Source organism: Pseudomyrmex gracilis, unplaced genomic scaffold, assembly GCF_002006095.1.
Source record: "Pseudomyrmex gracilis isolate BER0280 unplaced genomic scaffold, ASM200609v1 scaffold_0, whole genome shotgun sequence".
Classification (NCBI taxonomy): domain Eukaryota; kingdom Metazoa; phylum Arthropoda; class Insecta; order Hymenoptera; family Formicidae; genus Pseudomyrmex; species Pseudomyrmex gracilis.
The window spans coordinates 4,434,623-4,446,136 of NW_018020584.1; the positions used below are offsets into that span (position 1 = coordinate 4,434,623).

The 11,514-nt window shown below is 33.6% G+C and overlaps 3 protein-coding genes across 4 annotated transcripts in view; 1 reads left to right on the forward strand and 2 right to left on the reverse strand.

The window, feature by feature from the left end:
• Positions 1-1,157: 1,157 nt before the first annotated feature.
• On the reverse strand, positions 1,158-3,331 carry LOC109856129 (cell division cycle protein 123 homolog). 2 transcript variants are annotated; one of them, XR_002250368.1, is made up of 7 exons: positions 2,965-3,331; positions 2,766-2,870; positions 2,460-2,682; positions 2,204-2,326; positions 1,864-2,123; positions 1,605-1,767; positions 1,158-1,382 (listed from the first exon to the last, which is right to left on the reverse strand). XR_002250368.1 is itself a non-coding variant. In XM_020431112.1 (6 exons), exons 1-6 carry the CDS (start codon positions 3,172-3,174, stop codon positions 1,705-1,707), a joined length of 984 nt encoding a protein of 327 aa, XP_020286701.1. In that variant the 5' UTR covers positions 3,175-3,331; the 3' UTR covers positions 1,158-1,704. The 2 variants fall into 2 exon arrangements, 1 of the variants encoding a protein (XP_020286701.1); XM_020431112.1 differs by having other exon boundaries at positions 1,158-1,767.
• Positions 3,332-3,796: 465 nt separating this feature from the next.
• LOC109863632 (rab proteins geranylgeranyltransferase component A 1) lies at positions 3,797-8,912 on the forward strand. Its single transcript, XM_020443986.1, has 11 exons — positions 3,797-4,219; positions 4,322-4,388; positions 5,331-5,522; positions 5,617-5,803; positions 5,887-6,124; positions 6,213-6,435; positions 6,537-6,743; positions 6,832-6,956; positions 7,028-7,188; positions 7,292-7,465; positions 7,595-8,912. The coding sequence occupies exons 1-11, from the start codon at positions 4,171-4,173 to the stop codon at positions 7,769-7,771; spliced, it is 1,800 nt and encodes a 599-aa protein (XP_020299575.1). The 5' UTR covers positions 3,797-4,170; the 3' UTR covers positions 7,772-8,912.
• Positions 8,913-10,547: 1,635 nt separating this feature from the next.
• Positions 10,548-11,514, reverse strand: part of LOC109858647 — a 2,270-nt gene continuing 1,303 nt past the window's right edge. Inside the window, exon 2 of the mRNA XM_020436168.1 lies at positions 10,548-11,422. Coding sequence (XP_020291757.1) covers positions 10,720-11,415 — 696 coding nt within the window. The 5' untranslated portion in view covers positions 11,416-11,422 and the 3' untranslated portion in view covers positions 10,548-10,719. The remainder of the gene's footprint in view (positions 11,423-11,514) is intronic.

The following is an 11,514-nucleotide window of genomic DNA, read 5'->3' on the forward strand; positions in this document are numbered from 1 at the left end:
ATAACAAAGCAGCGACGAAGTAATCCATATTTTATTCGTAAGAAAAAGGGACACTCTGTAAATAGGGCTTCATTTCGCGAATCGATCTCGCAACTTTTTTCATCGTATTGCACGTACTATTTTAATTAATAATAACATAAGCTTTGGTTAATTATAATCCCAAAGGCTTAAGATAGAAAGAAATGAGTAAGCTTAAACAGTCGATATTTAGTGTAAAATGTGAAACCAACATAAGATATTTTGTTTTTTTTTTTTTTTTTTCATCAAGTAGTAGCATAATTAAATTTTATATGATAAAAAGATATACGATAGAAAGCGCGTATAGCATTATTTATTTTAATGTTGTATAAAATTTAGAAATAATGCTTGTCCAGTACTTATAAAATACTTTTTATTTCGTACGTTTTAAAAGTTTTTTTTTTTTTTTTTAATTTTTTTCTTATGTATATAACTTTTTAACACTGTAGAGAAAAATTATTTTGTTGTACTAATTCTCTAGTATGTGGATGTACATATGATTTTAGTTTAGTTACATAAGAGCTATATGTAATCTTTGCATTACTGTTGCAGTTAAATTTACGCGAAATTAATATTATAATACAAAAAGTTTAATATCATTAGTATTTAACACATTATTTATTTTTTATGTTTAAGACTTAATAGAATTTTGCAAAGTGCGAGATGCGATGCAAAAAGCTGCAGAATCTTCTTGCGAGAGCAGGGCTCGGCTCTTAGTAACTGAGGCGCGCGGTCCACTAATGGAAAACTTGTAAAATCGCACAGCAGTAGTGTTGTCTGATGATCCTATGGATTTTGTTTTTTTTTCTGAAGACTGTGAAGTGAGAAAAGACGAGGGAGGAGAAAAAAGGGAGAGAGAAAGCTATGAAAATACTCCGTGGATATGACTGTACAGCGTGTTAACTTGTCCGAAGATACATATATCGGGAATCCTTTTTCAAAACTGAAGTATTAAGGATTGCATATTGTATATAAACACAAGACATATTTTCTATATAAGGGACGTCGCTCGGTTAAAAAAAAAAAAAAAGGCCGATGGCTCGAAAAATATTGCAATATTATGATAATTCTTTCAAGCGGTAGGATAGCCTTTAATCGTTTTATGTAATGTAATGATAGAAAGAAGGGTCTTGGCAGAATAAAAGTGAAAGTTCTGTATTTAAACATCTTGTCGGTGTACATTCATTAACATACACACACATACATACACAGAAACACAAATGCGTCGCGTTCCAAAACGTGAGTAAGAGAGTAATCGAGTTTAAGTTAACTGACAAATTGTGGTCTATGTTGCATACAGGTAACTTAGAATCTCCTGTAACGTATGTCGTAACGAAATAGAGAGAAATTGTGCAGCAGACGTTCTGAAAAATAATTCGAGCAAGTTCGATTGTTTCTTTTAGCACTAATGTAACCGAATGATCTCAAAGCTTAGGACTTAAACGGGCTAAAATGTAATATATAGAAGTGAACAAGTAGGGGAATTCATTTGTTGTGTATAATCGTATATATTTACTAATTCGTACAGTATAGATCTTAGTCTCGTTTCTCCTTGAGAAAGGTATAATGTGTAATCGAGAACTTACATTTCTCTTCTCTCTAAGTTCCGCATTCCTTGTATATGTAACAAAGTTATAACCGACTGTTCATATGTAAGAAAAACTGTTTATTATCGTTGTATATACATCACGTACTTTCTAAACCGTCGGCATTTTCTTTCTCATGCTCTTTCCGTTGACTTTCCACCTCCTGCAAAACAAAAAAACAAGAAAACAGAATATCAAATTTGTCATAAAACAAAAAAATTTGCAAGCGTGTATTTCTCTAACAAATTGAAAAACGTACTCTTCGAATAGCGTCCAACAATGAGACGTTATCACTCGATTGAAGAAATTCGCTGATCTCTTGCGGAACGCAGACGTGCGTAGGGGGCTTCGGTTGAATGCCGATTTCCTCCGCAATAAATCGAAACTCGGGCGTTTCATCGATATGATTTTGTAATTCCTCATACGTGAAGAGCGTATCCTTCGTGGACGACTCGTCTATCGGACCAAAATCAACGATCTTCACTCTATCTTTTTTACGTCGCACGACATCGAAGGAATCTGCAAGAGAGACAAACTCCACAACTAAATACGATCATACAAATACACCACAATTACTTGATCTTTAGCACAATGCTTACAATTACTTAACGGAAATCTGCCTTTGATGTACTCCGAAAACAAGCTCTTGATGTCTGTCTGTATACTATATTTTTCTGACTCGTTGGAACTGTGGTATTGCGATATATCCCTCTGACTTATAGCTGCATAAGACGCAATTTGTTATCACAAAAGTTGAACTTTGTAACAGCAGACAGAAAAAAACGGAGGCAGTTGATTATATTAAATAAAATTTAGTAGTTGAACAAGAAAAATAAAACCGAGTTGATGAATTACCAATAAGCTCATTGTTCATAACAAAGCAGCGAAATTCTGTGAAAGGATTGATATCTCGCCATTGTTTCAATACTAGACAAGACTTCAAAGAATGTTCACTTTCTTTTAAGGATTTCACCGTGGTCAAATCTTTGGCGATTCTATCGGAGCTTTTCAATAGTAAATAGATTTCTTCTAATGTTTTACATCGGAGAGTCTTTGTTGGCGCAACCCATGTTGCATCCTGTGCACAAAAAATTGCACATGCAAATAAAAATATAAATTATTATATTGCTACATGGCAACTGTGCAACAAAAAAGTTTTACCACAGGTGAGCTCCAATTGGTTTTGACAAATACTGCATCGTACTCATCTAACACATCTTGTATTTTTTTACTGAATTCCGGAAACGTTGGTTGATACTCCGCTTCCTACAACGTTAAAAACAATTTTACATAGCTATCATAGAATTCCATCATAGTGCACATGTGTTTGCGACTAGAAAAAAAAAAATTTTAAACTAACCTTTTCCTCATCGATCACCAGTGAACCGTCGGCCCACTCGGAATTCTCTGGTAATCTTTGTGTCGCTTCTACTGGCAGAACAAATGCGTCATGCTCCAAATATTTCAAAATCTCGTCAGGAATATGAAGAATCGTGGCTTTCAAAGAAACCTTTTCAAATATCGGATACCATGAAGAAAAGGAGCATTCCGGTTTCAAACTGCTCACCATTTTCTAATAATTCTCTTTGCACTTTGCTCAAAGCGTTTTTATTAAAAATTACAGTAGAGAAAATCCACAACTTTTAATTCACTGATTATGTTTTATACACACAAATTTGTGTATTTGTTAACTTGGAAATGTAACGACTTGAGATTACAGTTGGCTTCTGATCAGGGCCACCAAACTGCGTGTACCAGCGTTAGTGGCGCCTTCTATAAGACCTCGTACCTGGCATGAACTAAATACGAATGTGTAAGTGAATACGTGTGAACACATTTCAACACGTTTTTGCCGTTAGTTATACGCGACTACATTGTGGATTTGTTAAATCNCCCCCCGCTTGCCCTCCGATCCCCGCGCCTACTCCGCGAATTTTTGACGCCGTGTGTATATGCATAATCTATACATACAAACAATCCCTGGAGCCATCTGTACATTCAGAAGTCAATCACTCATGGAATTCTTAGAACGGCGTATGGACTAGCTTAACACGGTCCTTGGATCCAACATTTGCACCAAACCACAGTATGTATAACCAGTAAGGTCACTCCGTGTCGGCTCTATTAGATTTCTCTCTGCTCTCTGCATTGTCCTTGAGCATCGGCGTGTTTCGCTGTTGTTCCGCGGAACAGTCAGCGCGCGACGGTCGAGATAAGCCGGCTGTCACGAGCAAGACAGCGAATTTAACGATCTCTCTCCCTCCACGTCGCAATCTCCTTGTTCGCCACCGTTGCTCTTGGCGTATTGCACGTTCTGTCAAACTTGGAGCAAAAAGGGGTGAAGGGCCGTGCGATAGCTGGAGTGAGCTGGAGTGAAAGCTTGTGTGGTGCGGGGTGGGGCCGCTTTTAACGCGAATTTCGTCAGTGTTCTATTGCACTGACAAAGATGAATTGATCGGTTTGCAATCGTTTTTCGCACGATATCGCAGAGTCGTCGTTTCGTTGTATTTGCGCCGATTATCAACCGTAAAGTCCGAGTCAGCTGCAAGATAGAGACATTACAACCATGGAGGACGATCTGCCAACCGAGTACGACGTGGTCGTCGTAGGAACAGGTATTGATTTTTATCAAAAATGAAAAAGAGAGTTGCTCGCGTTTCTACCAGGAAACGGTGTTTCACGCTAATAATTCCGTTTGTTGTCATGATTTTCGACAGGTATGACCGAATCCATCGTTGCCGCGGCAGCGAGCAGAATCGGCAAGAAGGTTCTACATCTAGACAGGTAATATTCAATTGTCCAGCCGGCACCGGGTCTTCATTGAATTCCTTTACTGCCGATGTACCGTTAATTATTTTCACATACGCGTGATTTGTTCGGCATACTTGAGCAAACAACATTAATGCAATTCAATATTTTATAACGTGAAAGTTTCGGTCAATGAGTGCCGTACGCTGGATATTTATCGCGTATTTTATATATATATATATATACATGTATGTTCACATTTATACATACATGTCGTGTAAATTTGCACACGAGAGTTTCAAATTGAAATTTCAATACGAGGTCTCTCATATATGTGATGCAAATATAGCATCCTATATGAATTTAAGAATTGAAATTTTAATTCGAAACTCTCGTATAAAAATTTACACGAACATATATGTGTATATATATATATATATATGCATATAAAAAATACGCGAAAAACATTCAGCGTATGGCTCTCATTGACCGAAAATTTCACGTTGTTTGATTTTCAAGAGCCTTGAAACTCATTATTAATATTTTATTATACATATATGAAATATGTAACATATGTACATATATATAATATAGAAATGTCATATAGGAGAAATATTAGCATTTATATTAAATAAAAGAATTATAATTGCAATATATCAAGCATTAGCATTTTTATCTGCAAACATTTTAAAATAAAACATTAAATAATATTTTCTATTTAATGAACAAATAATTTTAAAATTTTATTTGAAAATAATACCAAGACTTTTTATTTGTCAAAGTTATATCTATATGAACAAAGTATTTATTTACTTACTGATAAGTGAAAATAAAGATATTTTGATTGAAATATTATCATAACGTCAGAGATAAAGCAATTTACTTTATTACAGGAAATATGATAAGAGAACTTGTATTTATAGTTACAATAATATCAATGCATTATTAAATAAAATTTTGTGTTTTTTTTTTATTTAGCAATGAGTATTATGGAGGACTTTGGGCTACGTTCAATTTTGATGGTTTACAAAAATGGATGGAAGATCTAAAAGCAGCTAAAAATAATACTAGAAATGTAAATGTCAATTTGGAGGCAGATGAAAAATTTTTGAAGGCTAGTGATCAATATTCTACAGTTGAGAACATTGAAGAAATCTGGTATATTTTCAAGTAAGGAGAATCAGTCACGTAAAATAATTGTTTAATAATCTTTTAAAATGTTTTGTATATTTTCTTCTGACTAGTTTGTCTCTTTTTCATATAGAGAGGCAGATTTGCCTGATGTTTCCTCAAAAGTTACCCAGACCGAAGGTTCTGGAGATAGCGCTGCCGTCGAAGGCACCGAAAAGACTGATCAGGACAAGGCTGACAAGAAAGAAATCGTTAAACAATGGAGCATAGATCGTATAAAAAAAGAATATAGAAGATTTAATATCGATTTGGCACCTAAAGTAAGACTTGCGCACAAAGATACGTGATTTTTATAATTTTTAAAATACACACATATATATATGATGACATTTTCTCATTGCAGTTATTATTTGCCCGTGGCGAATTAGTAGAACTATTGATTTCTAGCAACATTGCGCGTTACGCCGAATTTCGCGCGGTCTCCAGAGTCGCCACTTATATGGATGGCAAACTTACGCAAGTTCCTTGCTCTCGAGCCGATGTATTTGCCAATAAGACAGTCAGCGTAGTTGAGAAGAGAATGTTAATGCAACTATTAACATCTTGCATGGAGCAAGGCGCCGATAGCCCAGAATTCGATGGTATACGACTTTATAAAAGATGTTATAAGCGTGGGTTTATTCTATTACTTTTGAATTATTAATGATACATACTTTTTGCCATTTTCAGGTTTTCGTGATAAAACGTTCTTAGAATATCTAAATACCAAAAATCTCACGCCTATAGTACAGCATTATGTCGTACAAGCTATTGCGATGGCGACGGAAAAGACATCCTGCAGGGACGGCGTTAATCGTACAAAACATTTTCTCAATAGTCTCGGACGTTACGGAAATACACCATTCTTGTGGCCTATGTACGGAAGCGGTGAATTGCCTCAATGCTTCTGCAGGTACAGTTTTTAATGCGGAAATGTATGAAATAGTTTTTAAGGAGAAACGTGTTTTTTACCATCATTTACAGATATAATACTTTTCACTTTTTTCTGTGCAGATTGTGTGCAGTTTTCGGTGGAGTTTATTGCTTGAAAAGACAGTTGGACGGTGTAATAGTTAACGACGACAAATGCAAAGCTATTATCACTGGGAAACAAAGATTGGCCTTGGAGCATTTAGTTGTAGGACAAGGACACTTGCCACCGGAAATCGTAGCCTCCGAGGGAGAGAATCAAATTTCGCGTGGAATTTTTATCACTGACAGGTAATTTCTTTTTATAATTTTGTATAGTTGAGCTAATCGTTGTGTGTATGTATACAATATGTCAAAAATATTGCTTTGTTAAAATCAGGTCGATTATGCAAGGCGACAAAGAAAGTTTAACCCTTTTGTACTACCCGCCGGAAGAAGCAGGTCAAGAACCTGTCACCCTAATTGAATTGGGACCATCCACCAACGCTTGTCCGCAAGGATTGTGTACGTACAACAAAAATGCACCACATATCTCAAAATTGCACAGACTTCTATAGAACGCTTGTTTTTCTTAGTCATGGTTCATATGACATGCAAACGCACCAATAATGCCAAGGAGGATCTAGCATATGTCGTGAATAAGTTCCTGAGAGCTGAGCCTCTCGATCCCAGCGCTGCACGTAGTTCTTCTGATATTCACACTCAAACAGTCTCTCCTGACAAACGACATCTTCAGGTGAATTTCATGAAAAATAATCTATATTTTATCACTTTTGAGTGAACTTTGGTCGAATACTTTATTATTTTTTTTCAATTTCTTTTTAAATTATTTATATTAGGATGGCGATCAACGAGGAAAGGAAGAAATCGAATATCCAGTACCTCAAGTGTTGTGGTCTTTGTATCTAAATTTACCTGCGAGCGACATTAAGTTGAGCGACTCCGCGCCAAGTAACATCCACCTTTGTTCCGGACCAGATCTCGAACTCGATTTTGACTTTGCTGTAAATCAGGTATATATTGCATACACTACGTATATGTGACATAAAAAAGGCAAAAATAATTATATACATAATAATTATAAATTAAATAATTATATAACTTTAAATAATTTATATACAATTGTGTTGTCTGACTTCTAGGCTAAGAACATATTTAAATCTATGTATCCGGATGAGGACTTCTTGCCGCGCGCGCCCGATCCAGAAGAAATCGTTCTTGAAGGTGACGAAGCACCGGGTCCGAAATTCGAAAGTGGCGATCCGTCGGAGGGCGAGGAGAAACAGGATGTGGAGAAGGCCGAAAAGGAAGAAGAATGAACAATTAGCATATAATGCTTTCTGCGATAGTGTCGAAGAGAAGACGAGGCTTTTGCGCCTTTAATGTCTTTTACCTTCATTGGTATTGCATTTCTTTTTAAACTTATTCAAAAAAAATATTTAAAAAAACGAAAAAATAACAAGGATACAAATTATGAGACAGTAGTATCGCCACCGAGGGAAGCTTCACGACGTTGATCTTGCTTTAAATTGTTCGTACACGCTTTATATCTTTGCTTTTTGTCTTGTTCAGAATATTTTCACGTTTGCGTTTATATATTATTATTGCTTTAATATTTAATATATTCATTATTCAATATCAATTGTTTTGTTAATTTTGATCAATTTTTTATATTATATATTACGTCATTATTAATTGTCAATTTCTAGTTATGTTTACTAGCAACAGGATTCACAGGCTCTAAAAATTATTTACATTTGTTTGAAATAAATTATTTTACAGGATATTTTCATTAGCAGCTCGCGATTCGTCTCTGTATTTATATCCGGATATCTCTCACTCGTACAAGCACAGTGCTTTCGTATTTAACTTTTTACAGTGAGCAGATATGCTTTGGCAAGGACACAAACTCGTTAGAGAAGCACAAATACGTTTACCAAAGTGAAACACACGCAAAATTGTAACACCGATAATTACCGAGTGAATATCTTATATTACGATTTTTACATCTGTATATATTTCTTTTTACAAAGATAAAAAGACTTATATACGTGTAAAAATTTATCTATATTAATAAATAAGATGTCCAAAAGATATATATGAAAATTTATTATATAGAGATCAAGGTTTGGGTACGATCTTCCAAAACAAAAAAAAAAGTACTTAGATACATTTTAAATGATCGTAAAGGCTATATCCAACAAATTTGCGACAAGAGCTGGTGCAAGAGTAACGAACAATCCAAGAAATTCAAGAAGTGAACTATTGGTTTTCTTTTAGTTTGCTTTGCAGATATATCTTGTTATACCATATTTAATTAATATATTATTCATAGCAAAAGACGAAAGTAGTCTGCGTGTATTAAATTTTTCATACGTATTGAAGGACTTTCTTTCCAACAGCGACTACTAGACGAAAAAAAAAAAAAAGATTCGTTCCGAGATCCATTCCAAGTAGACATAATATGCTCAAAGTGATTAGATTCACAAAAAAGACGTACCCCATCTCACATAACAATATCGGCAGACATATGATAAAACAAGTGAAGAGAAATATGGCATCACGCTTTGTTACTTTAGTAGTATTAACGGCATACCGCAATTTACATATTATATTGTATGTGCACGAGCCATTAGTCATTTAGATAGAACATCGTGACATATTGGGAGTGATTGTGTATGCATTATAAATGGATATGCTCTATCTTCAACGCGCTAATGTCATGATATATCTGTAATAAATATGAGAAAGCAAAAATATGCGCAACTTAAAACTCAGTTTGACCAACTAACAAAATCTGGACAATTAGTGTTATTCTTATTTTAACGTATCGTGTTTTGGAGTAACTTTTTGTTTACAATTACTTATATTGAGGAAGCATTATTTTATCGAGGCTTTTTTGTGAATTTTATGCGCGTATCAACGTGTGTTTGTGACTTAAATAGGATAACAATCTAATGAGTTTAGTTTACTTTGTTCTTAGATATATAAATCAATCCTCAGCCTACCACTCACATAGTTCATAGTTAATCTTTACGAAGCAATGAATGTTCGATTGAAGTCACTCTGTTTAGCTTGTTCAGAAATTTATACACATAACGTAAAATTTAATATTTAATAAAATTTAATATACACGTAACGCAAAATTTAATATGTTCACAATTATTAAAAAAAAAAGCAAAAATACATTTCTTTTCATTTTTAAAAAGTCAAGGGAAAATTCGAGGCTGTGAGAGGTAGCATTTCTTTTTTTAACCTTAGGTTTTTTAAGCTTTAGATATAAATTTATGTATTTTTGAGTTTTATTACAGGTATATATGGAGATATGTGTGTGTCTTACCCTTTATTACATAACTTATGATGCGCGACTACCAAAACTTTGATATCACTCGAAGTAATCAACTCGTTTCTATGTTAATTTTTTTATATACTAAAATGTGATTTTCTATATTTTTTGTGATAGTGCGTACATATATATACAATACACATACCAACAATTTGATATTTTTGAAGTTATTATAAAATAATTCTAAAATTATGTAATAATTTTAGAAATATCACATTGTTGGAACTTTTACTCTTTTTCTATTTTTATTCTGTTATTACAATTTGACGAAATTCAACATCATCCATTCACAATTGTTCGCAAACAAAACTTTCTTTAAATATATCTAATTTATTTATACAATATGCTTTTTATATGAGCGGGCCATATATATTTAAAAATCGAAATTCATAGAAATATTGTACGACTTAAAATATATTACACATAACACACACAATTGTGATTACATATACAATTATAATAAATCCTATACTTCTTTACGTTGTTCGTCAATATACACAGATCGTTTCTCATTGTTTTAATGTCTACGTGCTATTGCAATTTGCGTACGTCGAGACCGAAACAGCAGACCATAGATAAAACACGTAGGAACAAAAACGTATGTCATTTACATGTAAAAGACAACAATTTAATTCAATATGAAAACTTTTATTAAAAATAAACTATGATACGACTCAAGATCTTATTTGATATTGATTTATAAACTTATTGTTTATTATTGCTATAAATATTATTTTTAACAAATATTTATATTTAACAAATGTATTTAATTTAAATATGATAATGTTTTTAACTCTAATACAATTTTTAACTTGAAATAAGATTAGTAATGATCTTCAGTTAATAACTAAAGCCTACGATGTTTTTTTTCGCGCTGTATTGCGAGATTGCATTGCAAGCTTAATTACACATTTTTTAAGTTTAAGTAGGTCTTGATTTTGTTTTGTTATTATTACTATACTTGATCTCTGCCATGGTGACTACTTGACAGATTTTCATTTTAATGTTTGCTTGTACTCTCTGAGGCAGATTTAACACACTTTGTGCCATACTCTCAAAAAATAATTCAATGCTGTCCTTACTAGATACTGGTGATGCCTTATTAACATTATGTACAACTTTATTTGTTGCAATGCTTTGACATGACTTTTTGATTACTTTCTCATTAGTTTGAACTCTGGTCTTTACTGGAACAATTTTAGTGTCACCATTCAATTTAATTGTCTTCTCATTGATGTTCTTATTGAGGCTAACATTAGTAGGGAAGATATATTGTGTTTTATCCTTGCTGGGGATAGTTACGATAATGTGATGTGGCAACACAGGTACACTGGTTGCGGATAAATCTTCACCTGTCTGTTGCTTGATTATCAGAGCACTAGGATAAGGTTTTGGTCGTATAGGAATAAAACGGTTTTTTTGTGTTGTGTCTTTTGTTAGAGACTTGTCTGTTTTTTTTGTTCTCTCTCCTAGTGAGTATCTTTTCTCGTTATGTTCTTCTTTCACATACACAGGTTTGATTTCTTGCATCTCAGACTCAAGATATTCTATTTCCGTTGTACCTTCATCTTGGATGTCACCATCCTCTTCGTAAACCATTCCTTCATTGTCTGACATCTTCTCACTATTGAAAAAATTAAATAAAACAATCAACTTTTTACTATTTAATGTCTGCAATAGAACATATTAGAAACTGATGTTTTTTTTTTTTTTTTT